This window comes from Larus michahellis, chromosome 11 (assembly GCF_964199755.1).
Source record: "Larus michahellis chromosome 11, bLarMic1.1, whole genome shotgun sequence".
NCBI classification, from domain to species: domain Eukaryota; kingdom Metazoa; phylum Chordata; class Aves; order Charadriiformes; family Laridae; genus Larus; species Larus michahellis.
The window spans coordinates 13,444,258-13,470,618 of record NC_133906.1 but is presented as its reverse complement, the minus strand read 5'-3'; the positions used below and the strand labels follow the sequence as shown (position 1 = coordinate 13,470,618).

General features: G+C 38.4%; 1 protein-coding gene across 2 annotated transcripts; it reads left to right on the top strand.

Moving 5' to 3' along the window:
- RAD50 (RAD50 double strand break repair protein) lies at positions 1 to 23,310 on the top strand. Of its 2 annotated transcripts, none has more exons than XM_074603763.1 (26): positions 1 to 86; positions 1,281 to 1,460; positions 1,865 to 1,948; positions 2,190 to 2,341; positions 2,962 to 3,147; positions 3,297 to 3,501; positions 3,966 to 4,094; positions 4,862 to 5,027; positions 5,890 to 6,083; positions 6,667 to 6,873; positions 7,670 to 7,852; positions 8,058 to 8,215; positions 9,088 to 9,263; positions 9,960 to 10,197; positions 11,595 to 11,784; positions 12,458 to 12,584; positions 12,817 to 13,010; positions 13,308 to 13,418; positions 13,970 to 14,062; positions 14,143 to 14,256; positions 15,050 to 15,177; positions 16,052 to 16,276; positions 19,299 to 19,384; positions 19,803 to 19,945; positions 22,356 to 22,489; positions 22,843 to 23,310. In XM_074603763.1, the coding sequence occupies exons 2-26, from the start codon at positions 1,332 to 1,334 to the stop codon at positions 23,027 to 23,029; spliced, it is 3,939 nt and encodes a 1,312-aa protein (XP_074459864.1). In that variant the 5' UTR covers positions 1 to 86; positions 1,281 to 1,331; the 3' UTR covers positions 23,030 to 23,310. The 2 variants fall into 2 exon arrangements, with proteins under 2 accessions (XP_074459864.1, XP_074459865.1); XM_074603764.1 differs by having other exon boundaries at positions 46 to 86; positions 2,962 to 3,181.
- Positions 23,311 to 26,361: the final 3,051 nt, after the last annotated feature.

Genomic DNA, 26,361 nt, shown 5'->3' with positions numbered 1-26,361 from the left:
GGGGCGGGGCGGGGTCCGCCATTGCCGGGGCGTGGCGGCGGCCGCGGTGGCTGCCGGGGCGCGCGGGACGGCGGCGGCGAGCGGAGGTGACCGGGCCGGGGGAGCGGGGCAGGCGGCGGGCTCGGGGAAGGGCCGGCGGGCAGGGGAAGGGCCGCGGCCGCCTCCTCCACTGCGGCGGTGCCATCGCCTCTCCCTGGAAAATGTCCACCCCCGCTGCAGCGCGGGGCTCCCGGGCGGGGAACTCCCGCTGCCCACCTCTGCCCCGGCGGCGGGGTTTCTCCAGGAAATGCCCGTTCCCCCCGCCGCTGCCGCCTGTCTCCAACCGCAGCGGTGGCTGGGCAGGGCCGGGCCCCGCTGGGCCTTCCCTGAGGCGCCTGGGCTCGGCCTTGCCCGGGGGAGGTCAGAGGGGAGCGGGGAGGGCCCTGAGCTTTTCGGCCGGATGAAACACATCTGAAATATACATATTTCACCATCCCTGGAGGTGTTTAAAAAAAGGGTAGATGGGGCATTTAGGGACATGGTTTAGAAGTGGCTTTTGTCAGGGTAGGTTAAAGGTTGGACTCGATGATCTTAAAGGTCCCTTCCAGCCTCAGCGATTCTATGATTCTATATAGGTGGGCTTGAAATATACATATATATGGGCTTGAAATGTACGTCTTTACCGTGGGTCAGTAACGGGCCCTGGGGTAGGAGTCGGCTCCCTCAGCTGATGCTCCCACCCGTGCACAGCCCCGGGGCCCTGCCTGCACCTGGGGCCTCCAGAGCCCCCTGCCTTCTTCCTTCCCCTCATATGGTGACAAGGGTAGTTAATGCTGGCTGTCCCCTACAAATTGGAACGCGGCCCTGTGAGAAACAGGGGCGAGAGTGGGGCTGGCTCAATGTGTTGCAGTACCGCAGTGGATTTTTAAAGGGGGAAAAAAATATTGTGGCCTCTGTTGCTTTTCGGGGATTCTGAAAGCGCGTGCGTGGCATTTGTGTTGCGGAATAAAGTATGTTTCTCATACACTTCAAGGCTTATTTTTGGCCGTTGTTTTTTATTTAATGATAAATAATATGGCAGCTTGATTAACCTGGAGTTGATTAGCTTCTCAGTTGAAAACAAATTAGAGTTTTGCCTTCATATGTTCTGTACCTTGAGCCACAACTGAAGAGCCTTAACTGTGTTTTTTTTTAAGATGTTCATAATATTTTGTGCTTGGATAGATGTGTTGTCAGCTTTCAGTGCTGATATGCTGTGATTTTTGCCTTTTAGATTTTTTTCACAAAGCTTTATTTTACAGGATTTATAACGTTTACACTTCTGACTTTGGAAGAGAAGTTGTTCCGCAGAAATGTCAAAGATTGAGAAAATGAGTATCCTCGGAGTGAGGAGTTTTGGGGTAGAGGATAAAGATAAACAAATTATCACTTTTCTTAATCCATTAACTATTTTGGTGGGACCAAATGGTGCAGGAAAAACGGTAAGGCTTACTATGTGTTTGGTTTTGAATTGCAAATAGCTCAGAAAGGCCTCAAAATATGAATAATGATCTCTACATAAAGGTATAATATTGCATAAATCTTGCTGTTTACTGTAAATATTGTGTTGTTTAGCATTAGTAGAGATTTGCTTTCACACCAGGATTTTGCAGAGCACTGGTTGATATTTTACCTGGGAAATTGATCCAGATCCTGATTAAAACTGATTTCGCAAAGTACCGTATTCTCATGATACTCAAAAATTAAAATGTTATTTCTTATTTCTCTGTCCTTGCATATTTAACTCATTTATAAATATTTGGGCTGTCACTGTAATTTTGCCTGTGGTCCATCTTGTTTACTCTAAATTGCCGTTATAACTATATACTTACTTCTCTTTTCTTAGACTATCATTGAATGTCTTAAATATATATCCACTGGAGATTTTCCTCCTGGCACCAAAGGAAGCTCATTTGTTCATGATCCAAAGGTAAAAGTCATAGTGACTAGATTTGATGTGTCTTTACTCCTGAGTCACATAATTGACTGCCTTCAGTGTTGTGATGAAAACACGGATGCTCAAGTTCTCGGGAGACATGAGCTGACCGTATTGTTTCAGGAAAAACAAAGAGCTGGGGGAGATTAGAACATTACCCGCAGCTGGGAAGGCATGTATTCATTTGGATGTTGAGAAGAATTTCCCTTACTCAGTTTTTTTGTTTCTACTAAAGGTTGCCAATGAAACAGATGTTAGAGCTCAGATTCGATTACAGTTTCGAGATGTAAATGGAGAGCTTGTAGCTGTTCAGCGGTCCATGGTCTGTACCCAGAAAGGCAAGAAAACAGAATTTAAAACACTTGAAGGTGTCATTACTAGAACAAAGTAAGTTGTCAAGTGTTTTTTTCCTGCTTTGTCATGAAGATTGATTTGGGGTTTGTATCTTTTTATGTATAAGAAAAAACTTCATAATGTATTCCTTTTGAAGTCGCTACCAGTGCTCTTAAAGTGATGAAACTACATAGCTTTAATCTATTAGTTGATTCAGAAATCCTACATTTGATAGCCACTGCTTTAAGAACTGCTTATATCTATTAACTTGCATTTATTTGAAAATTGTATTAATAATGATACAGTTTAAAAGTAGCATTGTGTGGAGTATGTAGGCTTTACTTCCTTTAGCACCGTTTTCACTTTCAGATCATCGTTGGTCCGTGTTTAACTCTGATATCCACTATTTAAGTGCGTTTGCTTAACTTCATTCAAGATCGTTTTTGCTCCCTCTAGTGGTTTTGTGTAGTTTAAAATGTGTAATAGTCTTGACTACAAATATCGACAGTGTTAAATGCATGTGTTGAACATGGTAATTATATGCTTAAAAACTGTTACTTGTCAAGTTTTTGAATTGGTACGTTATAATGAGATTATACTGTTAATAATGCAGTTAACTTTTAAAAGAATTTGCTAGTAACTTTTTGTGGATTTTCTTTATCTGTGTTACATAGGCATGGCGAGAAGGTCAGCCTGAGTTCCAAGTGTGCAGAAATTGATCGAGAGATGATCAGTGCCCTTGGTGTTTCCAAATCAGTGATTAACAATGTCATTTTCTGCCACCAAGAAGAATCAAACTGGCCATTAAGCGAAGGGAAAGCTCTGAAGCAAAAATTTGATGAGATCTTTTCAGCAACAAGGTTTTTCTCTTTACTGTAATTAAGTAAAAACAAAGTAAGAAAATGTTTTCTTTAATAATGTAGGTGTTAATGAAAATGTCTAAGGCATTGTTTCATACATTGGTATTGCTATATTGCCAATAGGATCTGAAATTCTGTCTTTTTTAAAGGTATATTAAAGCACTCGAAACTCTCCGTCAGGTACGACTGAAACAAAGCTCGAAAGTAAAAGAGTGTCAGGCAGAACTGAAATATCTAAAACAGAATAAAGAAAAAGCACAGGAAATCCAAGATCATCTTAGCAATAGAGAGGCTCAACTGGCTGCTTCTAAGGACAATGTAAAATCAATTGAGAATCAACTTGATCCTCTAAAGGTAATTTGCATGACGATTACGTTAAGACTTTAAGACAAAACAACACATAAGTACTTAAGAACACAGAAAAACATGGAAGCTGGACGAATTTATTGATTAAAATCTGTGTCATCTAATTGTCTACTCTGAAGCAGAACCAACTATACCTCAACAAACCTGGCAGATGCTCTTCTAATCTGTAAACAGTCATTGGAGGTTTAAGAACATAGTTCGTGAAATTCTTGTAGTGGCATTGTTTTTCCATAGCTAAATTTAAAATCTTTCTAAAATTTCCCTGGTAACTGAAACTATTATAAACTGCAACTAAAACAAAACTAAACTAAAACTTTAAAAACCCTATTTAAAAAAAATACTTTATAAAGCTGAAGATTTTACACTTAGACTAACTATATTTTATAGAACCATTGATTATGGAATTCAAAAGCAGGTAAGATATTTTATTTACAGCATTCTTTCCTTTGCAGACTTCTCTGGCAGCGGTTGAACAGAATCTCATGAAAGTAATGAGGCTCGACAATGATGTAAAAGCCCTGGAGAGCCGGAGGAGGCAGATGGAGAAAGATAATCAAGATTTGCAACAGAAGATGGAAAAGGTTGCCTTTTAAATTCCACACTGCCATTCTTTGTGCTGAAGAATCAGTCTGTGTTTTGCTACCCAGTGAACTGTGTATTTTATTATGCATCAGATGGTGGTGAAGAAAATTTTCATAGCCCATATAGCTCACCTGATATTATCAGATGTTGCAAATATGGCTCAATAAAGCTGTATTCGTTTCATGTAATTTGGGTTAAATTGCTTTTTGTAACTTTTTTCTCCACCATAGACTAACTTGCCAGGAAGACAAACCTGACAAAAGTTTTCATAGAAGTGATAATTGCTGGTAACAATGCCCTGTGGTGCGTAACTTGGAAATATCTACCTCTCTCACAATATGTTAATGATAGTCAGCACTTGTTTTGACCGGTATGGGATGTCTCCTGATGTTAATATTGTTCCTCTCCCTGGAGATTTTTTTTTTATTTCTTTCTCTTAAAATAAGAAATAACGGTCAGTCTTACATTGTGATTGTGCTGAGGTATTGAAAACTATTTTGACAAACGTGAAGAAATTCTTTAGTGGTAAAAATTTAAACTAATTTGTTTTATCAACCTAAGAAAAACAGGTATTCCAGGTTTGCTTGTAGCATATATAATTTTTCTCAGTATATGTCTTAGTATAGAAATTGTGTATGGGAGGTGTTTATCTCTTATTTCTTGAATTCTGTTCTGGTGAAAACTATACTGTTTTATAAACATCATTGATTGGCTTATAAATTAAGTTAAAAAGCTAACTTTATTCTGTATTGTATTTGGCATACAGGTTTTTCAAGGAACAGATGAACAACTAAGGGATAGATACCAGAACCACCAGAAAACAGTGAAGGAGAAGGAGACGAGATTGTTGGACTGTAAGCGTGAATTAGATAGAGCCACTAAAGAATGTCAGAGATTTAACAGTGAGAAATCAGAACTACTTATTGAACGAGGTATTTTAGATTTAACCTGTAACTTTGTATTTATTTTTTAATGTAATTAAGATCTGAAATGGAACTACTGATAAGAATCGAAGGGATTTGAACTGGACAAACCCCCAGAATGTGTATGAGGTTGGAGTCAGCTGCACAGTATGGTGTGAGAATCTCACAGGTGGACAGGTCTTAGTATTCCTCTCCTGGAGTTTCTAATGTGCACTTGTTGTTTTGAGGTATAATTATAACATGTAGTACCTTTGTTCTTAAATTGATCACTCTTTATACAAATATTCAAAATGGATAAGTTATGGTGGAATAGAACAATGTCAGTCTAGCAATTTACAACACAGTTGTTTTCACTGTCTGAGCTTGTACTTTCTTTAGGCAATGAAAATGCGTGCTAAGCAGATGTGATTGTGTATGTGTGTTTTAATCAAGGAAAAAGTGAAAGCTCAATGCTCAGGGTCTCGGGGGGCAGGGGCCTAGTCAGAGGGCTTTAGTATAATACTCTTTCATATATCGTTTATTCTCTTTTAGATGGACTATGGGGATTTCAGTAAAGCTGTAGGAGTTAAGACACAGAATATATGCCTACACAAAATATGTTTGGGCTTGCTTTGTTTATATTTATCAGAATAATATTTTCAGTGTTTTAAGAGGCTTTGTTTTAAATTCTTGATTTACTTAATTAATAAAAATTTAGTTGAAATAGCAATCTCTCAAGCTAAAGCTTGTTCTTATTCTGGAGCTTTTTGTGTTGTTTAAAAATATCTCCGTTTCAAAGACTTTAAGAAAATGGTTGCAGCTGTTTTTGAATCCCAGATACATCTTCTGCCTCGGTTTTTGAGCATTTATGTCATGTTTTCTTTTTGTGAAGGTCGTCTTCAAATGCAAGCAGATCGTCACCAAGAACACATCGCAACGAGGGATTCATTAATTCAGTCTTTGGCAGTACAGCTGGAATTAGATGGTTTTGAGCGAGCACCTTTTAATGAAAGGCACATTACCAATTTTCACAGGTTGTTGAAGGAAAGACAGAAAAGAGATATAGAAGCCGCAAATCATTTAATGGTAAGAATTTTGTTGTTTTAGTAGTGTAGTTATTATTGGTTATTAGTGTGTTATTGGTCCAAAAGTGTCTTCATGGTGCTGGGAGGAAGAGGAAGAGTGTTGGGGGGGGGGTGGGGGTGGAACTGAAGCCATTTTTTTTCTTCTAGAATTCTTTATTATGAGTTGCCTGAATCTTTCCATGGAAATCAGTTTTGGAACTAAGCGTGGTCATCAAGTGATCGGAATTGCCAAAGCTATTGAACAGGCAGTTCTTCAGATAGGTTTTGCTCTGCAGCCCTCTCAAGCAGGTGGATCACTGACAAGCTAAAAATGGGCAACTGGTTAGAAAATAAGCAACTTTTTGTTGAAGTCACCTTCAAAATGGAGTTGCTCTCGCAGAACGCTAACACTATGATGCATCTGCGTTTTCCTATTGAAACATTTAAACAGAAAATGTTTTGACAAGTTCTGGTTATCTAAGTATTTCAATATCTTGTATTACAGTGGTGAATATTTGCAAGCAAATGTGAAGAAGTGTTTTTAAATGTTGTTTTCCTGTGGAAAAAAATAATTGCTAATTTTTTTTATTGCTAATTTCTTTCAGAGAGAATTTGCACGAAAAGAAACAATGAAACAAAAACAGATAGATGAAATAAGAGACAAGAAAACTGGATTAGAAAGAACCATTGACCTGAAATCAGACATTCAAAATAAGAAACAAGTTGAGCTGAAGAATGTAAAATACGAATTGCAGCAGTTGGAGGGGTTTTCAGACAGAATTCTGGAGTTGGATCAGGAGATTGTCAAGACAGTAAGTTAATGTAATGTTTACTCCATCGGCTGCTTTTTGCCCTTTTAATACCCTCTCTATGCTTTGTTCAGATGGTGCGCCCTTGGGGGCAGGTAGTGTTCGCTATTTTGTTCTTTACAGTGCACGTATAGAATACACTGCTGCTGCTTGGTGAGTTATAAACAGGGTAATAGCCACAGCTGATGATATCATAACATTAGTCAATCTTAAATTATTGGGCCAGAAAAGTATGGACTGAAGTGCTCTGCTACCTACATTTTTCTATATAACTTGTCTGTGAGATGTGCTAGTTGGTTGTGTTTTATCCGATGAAGTATTATAAAGTTACATGCATTTGTATCCCAGTTGAACAGCTGGTTGTGCCTTTGTAACCAAATATTTTGTGTTTGTTAGGGCTGTATTAATTCAGTGCTCGACAGTGTTCCTTCCAGACTCCTCACTAAGATAATTCCAAGTTTAATGTACAGTAGATGCTAAAATACAGAGAATCAATCTAAATATGAATGAGCTTCCTGAAGCTAAATCATGTGATTATGGCTTGTGGTAAAAACATGAGCAACTTGGGGCAGTACTGTATTTCAGAACTGCATCCAATGCACCCAGTATCTGTGTTATTTTCCCCATGCCAGCAGCCTTTGTCCTTTTTCATGTATTCTTTACAAATCTTGTGTCATTCCTGTAACGACTAATGATACTGCAGCTGGGCAGCTTAAGAGCTTTTTTCTGTCTCCTTTAGTTAGAAGTGTATTGACCAGTGCAATTATTTAAATCTTCTGGGCTTTTATTTTTTGTTTAGGAACATGAGCTGGAGAAGGCTGAGAGGAACAGCAATGTAGAAACACTCGAACTGGAAGTACAAACTCTGCAAAATGAGAAAATAAACCTGGACAAAGCTCTTCGGAAGCTGGATCAAGAGATGGAACAGTTGAATCTACATACCATGACAATTACCCAAATGGAGATGCTGAAAAAAGACAAAGTAATTTTTCTATCATCATCTCGTAAGAGAGGGGCGAGAAATTAATATAGTCCCTTCAAGATTTGTGTATTTTTCAGGTGTTTAGCAACAGTTGTATGTAAAGTTTCTGTCTTGACTTCATAGAAGCCATTAACTCCACAAATTAATTGAGTGACATAAACTTGAAGATATGAAAAAATTAATTGAAAATGCTTCATTTCCACAGGCAGAGAAAGAAGAGCAGATCAGAAGAGTAAAATCAAGACATTCTGATGAGCTGACATCACTGTTGGGATACTTTCCAAATAAAAAACAACTTGAAGATTGGCTTCATAATAGAAATAGAAAGATTAATCAGACAAGGGATAATCTTGCTGTCCTTAAGTAGGTATTAATTTAACTGATGATGTCTCCATAAGTATTTTTTAATTATGAATTTAAATGTTGGAAAGTTTAATATGCTTAACATACTTGTTACTTTAATTCATTACTGTTTATTTAAGTAGCCGCAAAATCAAAGAAAGCATCCTGCAGAATTTTGGTAATGTATAGCTGATACAGTTTGTGCTAGCTAATAAGATCATAATGTTTGTAGTACATCAAAGGCAGCACTAAAGGCAGATAGCAGAATGTTGTGGAAGATCCTTAATTGTTTATACTAATCCTAGCTGAACGAATGTGCTTGGGGAGAAAATATTACTGGTCTTCTGATTTTCTATTAAGTCAGAGGGTAGGTAGTTGCTCTGTCACGAGTTTATATGTGAGTACCTGCTCCTGATTTCATTTGATTATATAAAACAATTTGTTAGAAAGAATAGGTAACATCAGCACACTATGCAATGATGCACATTAAATTTCAACAAAACAAAACCCCCAGAATTTTAATTGTAAGAATATTGTTTAATTCAAAAGTATGGAACATAAATAGAAGGATGCTAACATTCTTTGCTTAAGAGGTTCAATAATATCTCATAAGCAATAATTGCAGTTGGGGGGGGGAAGTTGATAATGTATTATTCTAGAAAGTTTTGTATGGCTTTGTCATTAGAAATTAGTTTCTCATCATTAAGCATCTAGAAAACAAAAGGGAATTAAAATGGAAAACTTCATGCTGTACTTTGATTACTGAAAAATCGATGCAATAGATTTCCTGAAAAATCATTAAACAAGAACAGCAATACCAATTTCAGATTAACTTTCCTGTGTTTTTGGTTTTGCTTGAACAGTTTGGAATCTTTTTTTTTTTTCTTTTTTAGCAAACGACTGGCATCTGTAGAATGTGATAAAACTCATTTCAGTAATGAGCTAAGAAAAAAAGAAGAACAATTGTCACTTCATGAAGCAAAGCTCTTTGATGTTTGTGGAAGCCAAGATTTTGACAGTGATCTGAACAAGCTTCAAGATGAAATTGAAAAAAGTTCAAAACAGCGAGGTAAATTCATATGTAGCTCTACTTTTTTCCCTAAAGTTTGTTTTAAGTGTAAGCCACTGATACTGAGACAGTTTGCTGCTTGTGCAGGCCAAACAGTCAGCACAGAAGCTGATGTAAGGGAATTACTGAATCTTACTATTTTTGAACAAGTTTTCCTTTACTACTATTTCTGTTTTATGCATAAGCAGGATCTGTTGTTTTAATTCTTTTAGTTACTTCATTTACACGTAATAGGAGAAATACCTGCTTTGGCTTGCTGTGTATGTAGAACGTGACATTCTCAAAGCAAAGGAAATGTTTGAGTGCTTGGATCTGCCAGGTGTGAAGACAAGTGCAGAACCAGCCGTTTGGCGTGGGGTTGGCCCATAGGGCCTACTACTAACTGAAAGAAAGTAATTTCTGAAGGAAGTACTCACTTCCACTGTTAATTACAGCAGGATGAGCTTGGTTTAATAAAAGAGGCTTGTAGAATAATTCAGGTTGACGAGGTCTTCGGGAGGTTACCTAGAGCAACCTGCTGAAAGCAGGGGCAGCATTGAATTCAGACCAGGTCACTTAAGACCATTTCGATTTCCAGTCCGTGTGATTTTGCAGGTTATAATTTTGTCTCATTTATAGTAAATGCATATCTAGTTTATATCTGATTATGCACTACTAATGTTTTCACATGAAGTCTTTTGTTTGTTTTTAAACCAGCTGTGCTTGCTGGAGCCACTGCAGTTTATTCACAGTTCATTACACAACTGAGAGAGGAGAACCAGTCGTGTTGTCCAGTTTGCCAAAGAGATTTTGAATCAGAGGCCGAGCTGCAAGATGTAATTAGTGACCTGCAGTCTAAACTGCGTCTTGCTCCAGACAAACTGAAGGCTACAGAGTCTGAGCTTAAAAGAAAAGAGAAAAGACGTGATGAAATGATGAGCCTTAAACCCCTTAGGTAAAGTACTTAGCAGACGGTATTGTTGCAAGGTGTTTTCTTTCAAATGCTTTTTTTTTGATTATTAAAAATTATGTGGACGTCAAGGAAGCTTTATTTTAAGGCTAGCTAATTCATTCAGAAATCTCATAATTGAGAAATATTTTGCTAGAATTTGTACTCTGCTCATTTGGACTTTAGTATTAACCTATTTTATATTTTTGGTATTTCTGGTCCTTTGGGGCTTCTCATGAGAGTGAGGCAGAAAAAGTGATTATATACTTACTGTTCTACCAGTTATTTACGCTATGCAGGCACAGTTCCCCTCCTTGTTTTTTATCATTGTAATTTAAAATAGACAGGTTGGTTTTGTTGTTATTGAAATGTTTTCATAGGTCACCTTAAATATGTTTCTTAAAAATGCTGAAATGGAGGTTGTATAGACAATATGGGAACTGAATCTATATTAAACAGCCTTTAATAATGTCTTGATTTGTATCTCCTTTAACGATAGTTTTTGTTGCTGGGAGTTTTTTATGAATTGTACGTTCTAGAAAGGCATCTCTAGAATTTATAGTGGATTCTCAGTGTTGTTTATGTTTCCTTGAGGTTCAGTCATTTGCAGTTCCATCATTTGGGAATGCATCTCTGTTTCTGATAATGATAAACCATAGACTGAATTTATTCCTCTATTTTAGTTATTTAAAAAGCCTTTTTATGGTTGGGTTTTTTTGTTTTGTTTTAACTTCTAAGATAATACAAAGTGTAGGTAATCTTAACAAATTCAGAAAGGGTGCCTACGGTATTTTCCAGTTTCCAGGCTGAATTTGTCTGGTTTTTTAAAGCTACGAAAACATTAGACAGCTTGGTTTGTTGTTGCCTCCCTTCTCTCTTCCCCCTTGTCTCCTTCCAAAACATAAGCAAATAACACTAGCCCTAAGGAGATTTTGTCAGACTCCTGTTTTCTTTTTCTTGGCATATGAGCAGCATTTAAAGTAAGAGTATGCAGGTTTCCTGCCAGTAGGTGAAGAGGCTCCAGTCTCAAGAAATTTGCAGTGTTTCTGAGAGAATTTGCAGAATATATGTTAGAGGGCAGACCTTTCCTTCGCAAGAGGGCACTCTTGTACAGTGGATTTAGACCCTCTCGTGAGCACTTGCTGTAATTATGTTAAAAACAAACAAAAAACCTTATTTGCTTGTTTGTTTCATTTCACCTATCTAAAATGAGGGATGTATTACCTTAGCTGGGCATATAACGTAAGCTTAATTGAACATTGGCAAGGTTAAGGGGATACTATTTTGCCCAAATTTAGTCTGCTACTATTAAATCATATCACAGATTTTGTCATCATGAATGTCTTGAATTCATGCTGCTGTTTTTAACAAGGGAAATTTTACGGATTTGTATTTCATCGAAGGCGAACTGTACTTGACCTCCATGAAAAGGACATACCAGACTTGAGGAACAAGATACAGAGTGCAAACAGGGATTTAACAGGCCTGAAGGTTGAGATAGAAGAACAGGAATCACTCTTGCAGACAGCTTTGTCTGAAGAGGAAGGTGCCAAGGCATGTTTACAGGATATAACACTAATGGAAAGGCACCAGGTATGCTTTGGTAATTCTTTTAATATATAAAATGATACTCCCTTGCTAGCTTTTAAACATGTAGTTATTCAATAATGTGACAAAGCTTTGGAGGCCTTAAGGCTTTTCAAGCAAAGTAAAATTACTTTAAAAGACAGCATAACATAGGTGATCTTGGTACTTCAGATTTTATGTAATGATTTTTGCTTTTGAGGACCCACAGAGTCCCTGGAGTTCAATTCAGTTCTGTGCTATAGTACCTGGGAAAAGAAAGAGGTGTAATCCAGAACTCGAGCATGACCACAAGTACACCAAAGTGTTTTTCAGTCCTCATAGTCATTATAGTTCAGTGTATTCTCAGCATCTACTCTGTCTACTTTCTGAAATCTTGTCACGTGTGCTTCCGACCAACAGAGACAAGTAGCACATGTTCTCAGGTAGCCTGGGGATGTCAAAAGCCCATCCATCCCTATTGACTGATTTCCTCTCATAATATGGAATCTTAGTTTCTAGCAGCCTGTGGACTGACGTAACCTTGCTGCTAATGATGTGACATTGCTCCAGTAGAGGAGATAAATTTGAAGGTCTTGAGTCGTGTGTGCCTCAGGCCCCAGGCTTGTTCTTGTGTGCCAAAGATAAAACATATTGTTAAACCCTAATACAATAGTAAAAGTACTTTTCCTCATACTTTCAGACTGATATTAGGGATGTTGAACGAAAAATTGCTCAGCAGGAGGCTAAGCTGCTAGGGGTTGACTTAAGTAGAACTGTTCTACAAGTAAGCCATGAAAAACAAGAGAAAAAACACTTGTGGGATACAGGTAAGTCATACAAAGCTGGTATTTCATTTTTATATTGAAAATAATGTTCTAAACTTGCTGCCATTAAAATGTAAACTTTACTTATTTTACATTCTGAAATAACTGTATTCTAAGCATTGTTTTGATTTTTTGGGGTCATACTAGCATAAGTTAGAGTTAAATTTTCATAAGGAAGACAAATGTTCTTAGTAATAGATTGACTCTTTCACTCTGTGTTTGTTTTCAACCACAGTTACTGGTAAAATTGAGTTAAATCAAAAACTCAAGCAAGACCAGCAAAATCAGATTCAGCAGCTAAAGAGTACAGTTAATGAGCTTAAAGCGGAGAAACTTCAGATTGCCAGCAGCATGCAGCGTCGACAACAGCTGGAGGAACAAACAGTGGAATTAACCACTGAGGTTCAGTCCTTATGCAGGGAGATCAAGGTAGGAAATACTGTTAATTGTTAACCTTTAGCTTTGTTGTCCTGAAAAAAAAATATTTTATGTTTAACATTGTCTGTAATCCTAGCAAATAAGGTGTATTTTTAAATGTTTGTTCTGCTATTGCATATCTTTAGGAATTTCCAGAACTTTATTAATACATATTGTCACATCTTTTTTTTTTTTTAACACACCCCCAAAAAAAGAAGTAACAACATGGCTCTTTTTTTACCACTTGAGAACTTGTTGATCTTTAATGGAATGAGAGAATAAAAAGGACTTTCTCCAACTGCTTTTCAGGAAGCAAAAGAACAGGTGTTTCCTTTGGATGCAACTTTAGAAAAACTGCAGGAGGAGAAGGAGGATCTAATGAATAAAAGGACTGCAAGTAATAAGGAAACACAAGAGAAGGTCTGTTTGCTTTTGGCGTAGCTGGGAGATAGGATTATATATTGTTTTTCAGGCATGGATGGAAGCCACAATGATGAGTTCGCTTTGAGGAAACAGCAGTGACTTCAGCAAATGCTCTAGATTGGTGCAACTTTTAGGGAAGAAAAGGAGCGTAACCAAGTCAGGAGATGAACTCAATTGTAATTAACCTTTGGCAGCTTTGTCAAAAGGCTTTTGGGGACATTTGGCAATATTTAGTGACCAGTGGTACTAAAAGCAGTTCCCAATAGATCTAAGAGAAATAGCCAGGATGTATATAACCTGTCTTTGCCAAGAGACAAACCTGTTTTTCTTGGGTGAAGTGGCCCTCTTGTATAAGCACAAATGAGTGATTTACCACTTGCTCCTTATTACTGTGAAAATGTTTTCCAAAGCATCTGGATTTCAAAAGCTGAAGTATTTATGATAAGTAATTGTACTTTGACAGTAGTGTTATCCAGTATCTAATCTTTGATGCAGAGTGTATCACTTCTTGGGCATAAGACTGTTCATTTGAAATATTTTCCCTGCAGATAAATGGCATAGAAGAGAAAGTTAAGGATATAAACAAGTACATGAAAGAAATTGAAAACTATATTCAACAAGGAAAAGAAGACTATAAAAAGGTAACCTAAAAACCAGTCAATAAAAAGTTGACATTAAAAGTGCTCTTGGGTTTAAATCGTGTACTGTTTTATTTCTTTAGCAAAAGGAGTCTGAACTTGATGAAGTAAATTCTCAGCTAGCTACCTGTGAGAAACAGAAGGAAAAGATAAGTAAAGAGATGGAAATGATTCGACAAGATATTGACACTCAGAAGGTAGATGTGTTGTTTTACAGTAAAGTATATTTTGCATAGTTGAAATAATTTCTGGTTTTGGTTTAAGTCTGCCTAGGTCTGTAGCATTGCAAAGTTTGTCTCCTGATTTACTTAATCAGTTGTTAGTCAGAATAGCTGCTATACATGTATTAGGCTGAAAAACGTCTTGATATTTTTATATGCAAAAGTAGATTTTGCATTTTAAAAAACTTTTGTCTATAATTATCGTTTTGTGGTATTTCCAAAAAGGTTAAGTCTGTTGGGATGTAGCCAGCGTTTGCAAAATTATCTTTGTGTGGAGAATACCTGCCTTCTGAAATAAGGTACCAAATCGCAGGTACCAAAAGTTGCTAGTTACTCCAGATTTTGTCATGTACTTTAAATTCTTCTGTATATATTTCAAATATTGTTTACACTCTTTATAGGAAAGATGTCTTTCCCCATTCTACCCTACCACTTAATATCTAACTTTGTAGAACTGAGATGGGGGACTTCGTTAAATCTCATCCTAAATTATTTTCTGAGTTTGAAACATTGATTAATATTTGCACACAAGATCGCTCTTGTGTTTGCCTGTAATAATACTGTATTGTTTCAGATGGATATATGAAATAATACTGCTGATTTCCATTATACCCTATTTCTAGCACCAGATAAGTTCTCCCTGTCATAATTTCTGTTGTTAATTATTTTATGCTTGCAGCATGTTTCAGAGTTGTGCAGCGCTCATACTTTGTAATTGAGAATCAGTGTACTGAAACTTTATACCACTTCTTGTTTTCTGTGGAGATAGATACAGCAGAGGTGGCTAGAGGATAATCTTACTTTGAGGAAGCGGAATGAAGAGCTAAAAGAGGTTGAAGACAATATAAAACACCTGGTGAAGGAGATGGGAGAAATGAAAGTCCCACAATTGAAAAAGTAAGCACCTTCAAAACAGAATGCCATGTTTTGCACAAGAATTCACTGAATATCTGAAGGTACTATTCACTGTATTTCAGCGTGTTTCCTGGTCCACCTTTCTACCCATTCAGGTAGAACTCTTCCTCCTTCAAACTCATGTTTGCATAATATCCCCAGAATGACAACGTCAATGACTCAGTGAAGTTATGTAGTGCTTCTAGCTAGAAATACATATCCAAAACACAGCAGCTACTCGGAAGAAAATTAACTCTGTCCCAGCTGAAACCAGGACATGGCCATGTGCATGTGCCTGTTCCAGTCTAATGCATTTATTTTTTTTTTTAGTGAGTTCCACAGTTAAATCCACATTTACAAAATAATTCATGTCTCTGGATAAGAATATTTAGTTTTCACTTTCAGTCTGCTCACTTAGGTCTCAGCAGCAAATGCTGTGTTTAGTTCAGTGGTCTAATATTAATTCCTTAGATAATAAACACCTTTGAAAAGGAATTAACCCAATGCTGGTTCTTATGTGTGAATCCTTTATTTAGCTTTCTAGAGGTTACCCAATTAATTCTTATTTTGCACAGTATCCTAATTTAATTCCACCTATGAAATAATTATTTTATATGTTTCTGCATATAGCACTTTGGCCCTCAGACTTGGTAAGTTGCTTCTCCCACTCAGAGTAGTGATTTGTATGTGTTCTTAACAAACTTAAAAATATTTTTATTTCAATGTCTTAATTTCAGTGACATTAATACTATAATTTTAACTGTTACAGACTTTATAGATACAATATAATGAGCTACTGTCTCATATAAATTTAAAATTAGAACCCTGATTGTGAAACACTAAATACAAAAGACTTCTATATCAACTATGGTTTCAGTGAACAGAAGCATTTAGAGGAGAAGATAGACTCTCTGAAAAGAAACCATCATGTTGCACTTGGCCGACAACGTGGATTTGAGGAAGAGATTGTTCGGTTTAAAAAGGAACTTCGAGAGCCACAATTCAAAGATGCAGAGGAAAAATATAGGGAGATGATGATTATTATGAGAACAACAGAACTAGCAAACAAAGATCTGGATCTTTATTACAAGGCTCTTGATAAGTAAGTATATGAGGGTAATTCTTGAATGTTTTAGGCTTTATTACTATTGAAAACTTCGATGCAAAAGCAGCTTTCAATTTCAGACTTCTGGGTGTAACTTAAATAGTAAATTGATATAATTTTTTGAGATATATAATTATTTCTCTTTATAAAATCAGACATTTAAATGTTAAGATAACATAACATGGTACACCTTTTAAAGTAAATTAATGAAAATATGCTACAAAATGCACAGGATTGGTAGGATGTAGGAAATTTGTAAGTTAATGTATATAATGTGCATACAGTAAATGCATTGGTGGTTGTAACTGGAGTTTAATATAGTCATAGATAAGTCCAGTGATCTTTATAATTTTATTCACAATTCTCTGTAGGACTATCTGAGTTATGGTTGTTTGTGTTAGGACTCATATTTGCAATGCAACAATTCAAGTTGAGAGACAATAGTGAATGAACCCAACATACCACCCACCTCTGCATTCTGTGATGAATTCTTGGTGTGAAATAATCTTTTGCTGTCTTGCCTGTGGTGGTCCAGACAATAAACACATTCAATTTTGTTTTTCATGTGAAAACATGAAAGAGCCAGCGGAGCCATAGGCTGTTCCTCTGATCTTTTTCCTCTCTAGCATTTTTTTTCCACTTGAAAGCATTTTTAGGAAGCTTTTGTAAGTGTGTCTCCCAAAATTGCTAATGGTTTTCCTTTCTTACGGTAATTGTTGGTGGGATTTTTTGGTTTTGTGCCTTTTTTTTTTTTTTTAGGAAAGTATTACAGGATACACAGTGGGAGAATGTGTTTCTTAAAAGTCCGTCTCACATGTTCTCTCAAAATATATAAACTCCTCAGTACGAGTTTAGGAAAGGTGAAATCTGTGTTGAAATCCTTCATTATTGAACTGGATCTTTCTTGCGTAGTCTCTCATACTAGTTTCTTTTCTACAGCAGTATGTTTTAGTATCTTTTGGTCATACTTCAACATGCCAGGTAAACTACATCTTTCCCATGATCATCTTTTCAGGCAAACAATTGTGTTTTCGTTAAAGAATATTACAATATAGAGATGTTTTTTCCCCTTTTCCAGTGTGGGTGGGTTTGTGTTTACATTAGAGAAGGCAAGATCAAAAGAAGCATGTCTTGCATTTGATGGAAACTGTAGTGAAATTTGTGATTGTTTCTGCTTCCTCTGGAAGCTTGTATTCTAGCCTTGGACTGACTGGCCAAAAATAGTGTCTCAAAATTTGTAAACAAACGCAAAGTAAAACTATGGCTCCCTAAAAAACCCTGTAAGTTCAATTATAACGATGGAATTGCAGTGAGCTGTTGCAACTTGATGGACAATGGTGAAGGATCAGTGCATGTGTTTCAGGAAATACAAAACTGGTGCTCAGTGACAGAAAGATAAACTGAATATTAGGAATAAATAAGAGAAAGAAAGAGAAACATTTTGGCCACTGTATGAATTCCCAATACACCCATGTCTTGAATATAGTATGGAATTTTGGTCCCCTGTATTAAAAAGGGTCTGGTAGTGCAGGGAAAAGGAGCACAGGAGAGCAGTAACATGGTTGAAGGTACAGCATAATGGTCAAGAAGAGAAACTAAGTAGATGAGAATTTTCCAAGTTGAGAAGACAGGTTTCAATGGTTATTAAACACAGGGGTCTAGAGGAACCCTGTGTTAAGCAGTATTAACGATAAAGTAAATATCTCTCATATTAGAATGTAAGATAATCCAAAATTTATTTTCTGAAGATGGAAATTGTTCAGAGCATGTATGATTCTTCCTTTCAGCTTAAATGGAAATGCACTCCAAGAATTTCCCTTTTAGAATTCAGAATCTTTTTGTATGGTATCAGATCGTCTATTGTTTCTATTTAAGGCAAAACAGGAAATCTGTCTTGTAATTTCAAGAAAAATAGATAAGCATCACTTATTGGTAATCATCTGAAAAATCGGTGAGACGAAATGTTAATGGTCAGAGATTGAAAACTATCTGTAGCTGGGAAAACCAACATTTTGGGTGTTTGTGCTATCAGTTGATCTTTATTGACTTAATATTCAGAAGTTTTTGATAAATATTGATGAGGAATGCATTCTTGTGTTTAATTGAGTGAATAATCGAAAGCAATGTCTTCTTTCTTCAGACTTAACAATTCCTATTAGAGTTGATACTTCAGTATTCCCCAGAACACGTGGAAATAATTCCTGTAAGTGAGGAAGTAGGAAAAGTGTATGTAAGAGTCCATTACAGAAATACATTCCACCATGTTTTTTTTTTTTTGAAAGAAGACATTGGCATAAATTGAGCAAGCATTTTTTTTTTCATTACAGAGCACTTTTTCTTTAAAAAGTCAAGTTAGAAATGTAGCATCCTGTCCTTTCTTGAGTGCTTTCATAAGGAATCGTCTATTATTGAACTGAAGTCCTGTTGATACATTAACCAGAGAAATTAAATTGAAGACTATTAATGACATCCTGTGTTACTTTTGCTGCTGAAGAGGAAGGTAGCTCTAGTCACAACATCTGTTAGCGTAATTATATTCTCGATACAGAATTCTCTGCTCTGAGGAAACTTCACAGGCTCTCCTTTCCTTCTGAGACCCAATTATTTGCATTGTTGGGGGACCGTGCCAATGAGTAACACTACTGTTGTTTTGGAAGACTTAACATCAGATTTGTCTTCTTGGTGTCAGCCTGAAAATATACCTCATGCAGAAATTAAAATCTCTTAAAAAGTCAGGTAAACTTGCTCTCTGAGTGACTGACTGCCAATCCTTTTGTCTTCATTACTCTCCTACTTCTTGAGACTGAGCTCTTTGTGAGAGTAGAATTATTTAGGCAGTAGACTGTGGTTAGTCTTTAGATACTTCTGCATTCAAAAAGAACTAGTATTTATTACATTTTTAGTAAACATATTTAGGGAATGGAAAGGGAGCTGCCGACTGCCTTAGGGGTCCTGTAGTCCATAGAAGTCTGTGACTGCAACTGTAACAATTTACACTTTTTGTTCTCTTTCTCGTTAGAGCAATAATGACATTTCATAGCATGAAGATGGAAGAAATCAACAAAATAATTCGTGACCTTTGGCGAAGCACCTACAGAGGACAAGGTATGTATTTTTTATTTTTGTTCACACGTATTCATTTAAGACAGAGCACAGCATACTGAAAAGTGTTTGTTCAAAATACTGAAAAACCGGGGTCTGAAAATAGTTAGTTTCATTCTAAAGGCTGCATCTGTTGGTCACCCCTGTAACCTCCCTTTTATTACAGATTATGTAGTTAGTTACAGGATAAATACAGGTAATTTTCCCTTTTCGATATTTTCCAAAGTTAAGGTTTCCTTGAGACAGGGGAACTGCACAAGTTCATTTCTTCAATTTTGGAAAAATTAATTTCAAAGATGTATGTATTAGTGGGAGTTCTGAATAGAATTTTTGTGGTTACTGTGTATTATATCTTTCAACTCTGTTTAATCCTGTGATATTTTTGAAGATAGTGTAAAAACCATCTCCTTCCCATTTTCAGATATTGAATATATAGAAATTCGTTCTGATGCAGATGAGAATGTCTCAGCCTCTGATAAAAGAAGAAGTTACAATTATAGAGTGGTAATGATAAAGGGAGATACAGCACTGGATATGCGAGGAAGGTGTAGTGCTGGACAAAAGGTAATAGCATTTTATTTTTAGTACACAGGAAAGAGAATTCTGAAAACTGACTCGAGTGAATGCAAGAGAGCAGTAACACGTTCTGAAGTGATGGTGAAGAACAGGTGGCTCCAACTCTAATTTACAATTCTTGTATAACTTTCCTTCACTGTATCTGGATTTTGCTGACAGTATGCAATATATGATTTTGAACATCTGAACCCTATTCTGGGGTGCCAAAATCTGTTGCTTCAGCTGGGGACTGGTCTGAGTCCCTGCAGGAGGGAAGGGTTCAACTTCCCCCTCTCCTCAAGTTCCAGTCCTCCCAGTCTCTTGCTAGTTACCACTAAGGTTCCCGTACCATTAGGTCTATTGCTTTGCTCCTGTATTTTTTCCTTCTTGAGGGCTGGCCCTTGGTCTTCTTTTCACAACTGCATCTACCTCTAAGTATGATAAGGTTTCTTTTTCTCCAAGTTATGCTACTCTCCCCTGCTGCTGATTGTGACCTTTCGGTTCGTGTCACCAAACACCATACAATGCCATACTTTCAGGCGTTGCATTTGGTGCTGTCCTGTCTGTGTCAACGATCAGCTCTGCAGTCTGGCTGCTCAGCCATCTCGGTACTTGAATAACGCACACTGGCCAAGTGGCCTGATACCACACGGCCTTGACAGTACCAGTGATCAGCAGTTCATCATAGCCTGTTTCATGTTGGGACTCCAGAGTTGTTTCCGCCTGTCTGTTATGTTATGACAGAGCATCTAAAATATTCCTCAGCAAGAGAAAAGAACCAGCCTTGTTCATCTGCCTCCAAAATCACTATCTGTACTGTTCTTTAAATTTTTTAATATTTTTTTTAAAAAGCTGAGCTATGGAAAAAACATAATACTTGTAGCCATTTGACACTTAGCACATTGGTTATGCAGCTTCGGCAACCAAAGCTACCTGCAGTATTACAGCAGGAAACTCTGCCTCTTCCTTAGATGAATCATTTCCACCAGAAGAAGCAATCTTCCTAAATGCAGAGATAGCAGAAAGGGACAAAAATGCAGCCAGAGCTGCTCTTACTTCTTCCCTGCTGGAACACTTTCTGCCCATCCTTTGTGCCTGCTGCACAGTAAATAGAAGACCTGGATTGCTCTCCCCAACATTTAAATTGCATTTGAGGCTCTCTGCAAGGTGCCGGTGCCAGCCTAGCCCGAGGACACTGCAGCTATATGAGGGAGGCACATTCTTCTTCCTCTTCTGCAGTGGGAGCTGGAGCTTTCTAGCCCCCTTTCCTCTGCAGTAGCTGAAAGGGTTGTGATGCCAACAGATTTCGATCTCTTCAGCGTTGAGGAAGAATTGCCATTATTTGAAGTAACAAACTCCCTACTTCCTTACCTGCAGAGTAGCAATTCCCACTGTTGTTGTTTACTCCAGCAGAGATTCATTGGCAGACAGGCCTTTTCAGCGACTAGATGGTACAGACAGTAGTAGAAAATGAAATCAAGGAATGGAACAAAACGAGACACAATATTTTTAAGCACATACAGCAATAGAATCATGAAAGGATAGTTTGTGAGAAGATGAGTATTGTATTGTTGCTTGAATATAAAAAATGTTCTCAAATAAATTCCCACCTGAGTGTGGATGTGCACTTGGTTCTGAAAACTCCATACTGATTTGGGGGGAAATCCAGATCTTATAAAACAGCAGTACAGGCAAAAAATGTGTCCTCTCCTGAAGTAGTCTAGGATGTTACGTTAGAGTCCTATGTAAATGAGAGTGAAACTTGTTCACAGTTTCTTAGCCTATATTCTGAGAATTCTTTGATCGTGAACTGTGATGCCAGCAGTTGTGATAATTGGAAAGTATTTTTGGCAGCAGTTTCCATCAAGTGTTCTGTCATTTTCACTAGTTCAGGAGATCTAATAATATTAGGCATGTTAACACAAAACTAACATGTAAGGTGGTCAATTCTACTGTCTTCGGTTTTAGGAAGTAGTCAGGAGTTCAGCTAATCAAACTTAGTGATATGCATACAGATTTCCACCATCCCGGCTGCAGTGGGGCAGGGGGCTTGGGGTGTAGGGGTGATGCAGAGTGTAGGGGTGATGCAGGCAGCAAGGTCGTAGTACCTTTACCTCGGATTGGAAGCCTTACTTCCAGTATCTCCTGAATTATTGAGTATTTGACTTCTCTGATATTTTCCCAAGAGTACTTTGTAGAATGGATCTTTCAGTTCAAACTTGAAGACTTAATGTAGTTTTTCAGTCATTAATTAGTTATTGTCATTTTGTGAACTATCAGTAGTTTACTGTAAACTTCAGTCATGGTTTGTAATGGCATTGAAACAGCATGTTACATACAGTTCCTCCATAAACACTTTGAAAAGTGAGATTTTGGTCATGTGGGGGTTTTTTTTGTTTGTTTTTTTTTTTCCCCATAGGTGCTTGCTTCTCTCATTATTCGTCTTGCTCTAGCAGAAACGTTCTGTCTCAACTGTGGTATATTGGCACTAGATGAGCCTACTACCAATCTTGATCGAGAAAACATAGAGTCCCTTGCACATGCCCTGGTGGAGTAAGTGATCTCTTCTTCTGAAGCTTAAAGATGGATATTTTTCAAATATTAATAGTAATTGGCAGAAGTGAATTATATTTCAAGCTGGCATTTCTTTGTTGGCAGCTGTAAATATGCATACAGAGCAGTAGCTTTAGATTTCCTATCCTTTGTCTGGAAGAGGAAGAATATTTCTTAAATAATTTGGGATTTTTTTTATGTAGGTAAAAAGAGTTGCTAATCAGCATTAGTTTGCTTGACAGTTCATATCATTCATTACCAATAATTACATATTTTTGTACTATGTATTTACGGGTTCTCTAAAACTAGAATGTGATTTAGATAAACATACACTAAATGATATCTCTTTGTAGGATAATAAAAAGCCGCTCACAACAGCGTAACTTTCAGCTTCTGGTGATAACTCATGATGAAGATTTTGTTGAACTTCTGGGCCGTTCTGAATATGTGGAAACATTCTACAGGATAAAGAAGAACATTGACCAGTGCTCTGAGATCATGAAATGCAGTGTCAGCTCCCTGGGCTCATATGTTCATTAGAATTTCTAGTAATTACATATTACAGACTGGCTTAGCTGCTGAACTTGATAGAACTCAAATGAAGGCATCTGAAAATCTAGTTCCTTCATATCATTTCTGACAATTTTAGCTAGAGTCTGGAACTATTAGACTTTTAAAACTTTGTATCTTCCTACATATTTCTGTGCCTGGGTTGAAGCATCTCTATGATTTGCAAGAATTTAAATGAATACAACGCAGTTAACTTTTAGATGTATTTTACGCTTTGAAAGTGAAAATAAAGTTGTGGTGTTCTTTGTGTATGTTGTGGTGCGGAGATCCAGATGCTGGTTCTTTGGAACATCTGCAGCTCTGTCAATAGAAGAAGGCTTGCTCTCCATCAGTGCGTTAGGGTGAGTTCACCATTGATTTGTGTCTCTAGTCAAGGCATGTTCATAGCTACCTGCCCAGTCTACACAAAATTCACAGGCTTCAAACAGAACTTTCATTACTTCTTCTACAAGATAAGTTGCTCAGGCTTCACAAAGTATAGCAGCTTTCTTCAGAATAACAGAAATTACAAGGTGAGTAAGTGAATGGATGCCAGAAGCATATTCTAGCCATATTCTCTTTGCTTTAGGGTCATTTACCTTTCTGCTGCTTTAAGATGGTGACATTTATGAGAGTTATGTCATATTCTGATTCTTGATGAGATACAGTCAAGTTCTGTGAAAATGATACAAAAATGCCTTAGAGAGTTAATTTGTGTGAATGCTGACCTTCATCTGCACCATTCAGAGTTCTTCCAGAAGCTGTTTTGCTTGGTACAGCAACACCCGACGGCCCTGCAGAGCACAGGCCAAGGACAACCTAAAACTCAGACTAACAACGGAAAGCCAACAGCGCTGGCACGCTTCAAAATGCAAAGGACCTAATCATCACAAGTCCTGAGATTTCAGAGGGTTCCTCAGCAACATGCCTTGCTGCCTCTGAAGCCACGCGAGCCCTGGGGGATATGATTTCTGGGTCTCTGTTTCTTCATAACTGGGTAAGGGGGCACCTCCTCTACCTTGATCTCTGGGTACCGGGTGCAAGTCCACAAGCAGAAGCTGCATCTACAGCTTTTTAAATCCTTGCAGATAGCAGTGATTGGCTGAACCTCCTTAGCAGACAGCGTATGACCAAAGCTCAATGTCAGAGGAAGAATCTTTAAACCACTGTGAAGAAAAATGTTGATCACAGTAACATCAGGACATTTGCCTTTGGTAAATAGGGGATTGAGCGTGAGAATGTTGCACACTGCCTTCCCCACGCTTCAGGATGCAGGAATCCCTTTTTTGCACATTTCCCGGGGCTGAAGGGGGTGAGGACAGGGTCTGGAGTGCGGCTGCAGCTGGTGGGTGCCACCAGGGCCTGGGGACAGTTAAGCACCACGGACAGAGGCAGCCCCAGGGCCTTGGCCCGAGGGGACGGTGACGCGTGGCCCTGTCAGCCCACGGGGCCTCTGCTGAGCCCCGCACCTTAAACCATCTCACCTGCCAAAGGGTGTAGTCAACACCTGCACCAGAAAAGACAAAACCCAACAGTACCCTGGGTTGCGTTCTTCATCTCAGTGTTTTTCATCCTTCTGTGTGGCCAGAGGGTCAAGTAGACTTGGCAGCTGGTGCCTTCAAGGGTAACACCAGAAACTGAGCACTTGAACTAAGGATTATTTCCACCTGAGTATTCTGAAACTGCAAGTCACTAGAGTCAGGGTGGCCCCAGCCATTGGGAAACCACTCAGAGATAAGTGAATGAATGGGACTTCCTAGCAATTATGCTCTTTCACCAATCCCCCTGAAAAAGCAATTAACACCAAACTTGGTGGGGGGGCGGGAGGGAAGGCAAAGGAAAATGCTACTAACATGCATTACGTTTGCAGTTTTAAATAAGAAGCTTCACTGAGTCTAGTACTACTTCCTGAAGGGGAATTTTCTTTAAGATATAATCAACAGAAAAAAAAAAAAAGTCTTTGAATTTTCAAATGTTCCTGTACTACCTGTTTATGTTAGCATGACACATACATCCCAACTCATGAAGAATTACATTGTCTTCAGAAGCAACTCCCCAACCTTTGTGAATTCTGTGCTTTTTTTTTTTCACCCAAGTTAAAGCTGTGATTCGCAATTCCTCTATAAAGTAGTTTTGGTGGATTTTTGCCTAAATCAGCCCTTCTCTGTTCCTCACCTACAAAGTTTAGCCTCACACCCGTATTCTGGGGATTAAACTTTTTGCCAGAATTTGGAAGAAATACAGAAAATGTGGTGGGAAACTAACTTGTCCTGTATCAAGTGTCAGTGTTAAAATGACAAAAATTCATCCATGTAACTATTGTTTTTTTTCACACCTTTCATCTGAATAATCCATAGGCTCCTCTGTAGCTAACAGCGGGGGAAAGAGATGCCACCAGCCCTGTGGTTTTGATACGGGGCCAGGAAAACAAAAAAATATGCTCATGTGAATGAAGTGTAGGAGGAACTTTAAAGAATTCCATGATCTGCTGCTTGTGGGCACCTCAGGGAGAGCGAGGCGAGTGGTGGTCCTCGCTGGGACCGGTGGAGGAGCTTCTCTGCTGCCTCTCCTGTGGCACCCAGAGGAAGCGTCGCTGCCAGTAGGCGCAGTCAGCCGCCCCCAGCCCCACGTCAGGGGCATCCCTGCTCCGCCACGGCTTCCTGCCTGCGGTCCCAGCCTCCTCACCAGCCTTCTCCTGCGGGTAGAGGGCTGAGGGTGAGGGTGGTGAGCGGAGCAGAATATCAGGGAAAATGTTGTTGCCCTTGCTGACATACGTGATGCAACACAAAGTTCACACTGTCTATAGTACAGAACCAAGCAAAGATATTTCAAGGTAAGTGAGACACAAATTTATTGTGGTGACTCATTGGGCAGGTGACAGCAGTGCAGAAACGGGCTCTCCGCTTGTCATTTTGGTCAGAGCTGTGGTGGATTTCCAGCAGAGGAACACCAGCGCAGGAGAGCGGCTCTGCAGCAGCCATCCTCTACCCAGCGATGCACGGACACACCTTCACAAGGAAGGCACAGCCACGGGCAGACACTCAGGTATGCCATGATTTAAGAACAAAAAATTATAGAATCGTGGAATCATAGAATGGTTTGGGTTGGAAGGGACCTTTAAAGGCCGTCTAGTGCCACCCCCTGCCCTGGGCAGGGACACCTCCCACCACACCAGGTTGCTCCAAGCCCCGTCCAACCTGACCTTGAACCCCTCCAGGGATGGGGCAGCCACAGCTTCTCTGGGCAACCTGGGCCATAGGCTCACCACCCTCACAGCAAACAATTTCTTCCTGAGATCTCATCTAAATCTCCACTCTTTTTGT

Coding starts and splice junctions, on each gene's coding strand:
- RAD50 (XM_074603763.1), top strand. CDS start 1,332: ATGTCAAAGATTGAGAAAATGAGTATCCTCGGAGTGAGGAGTTTTGGG. Junction 4,095..4,861: donor TGCAACAGAAGATGGAAAAG/GTTGCCTTTTAA, acceptor TTTGGCATACAG/GTTTTTCAAGGAACAGATGA. Junction 8,216..9,087: donor GATAATCTTGCTGTCCTTAA/GTAGGTATTAAT, acceptor TTTCTTTTTTAG/CAAACGACTGGCATCTGTAG.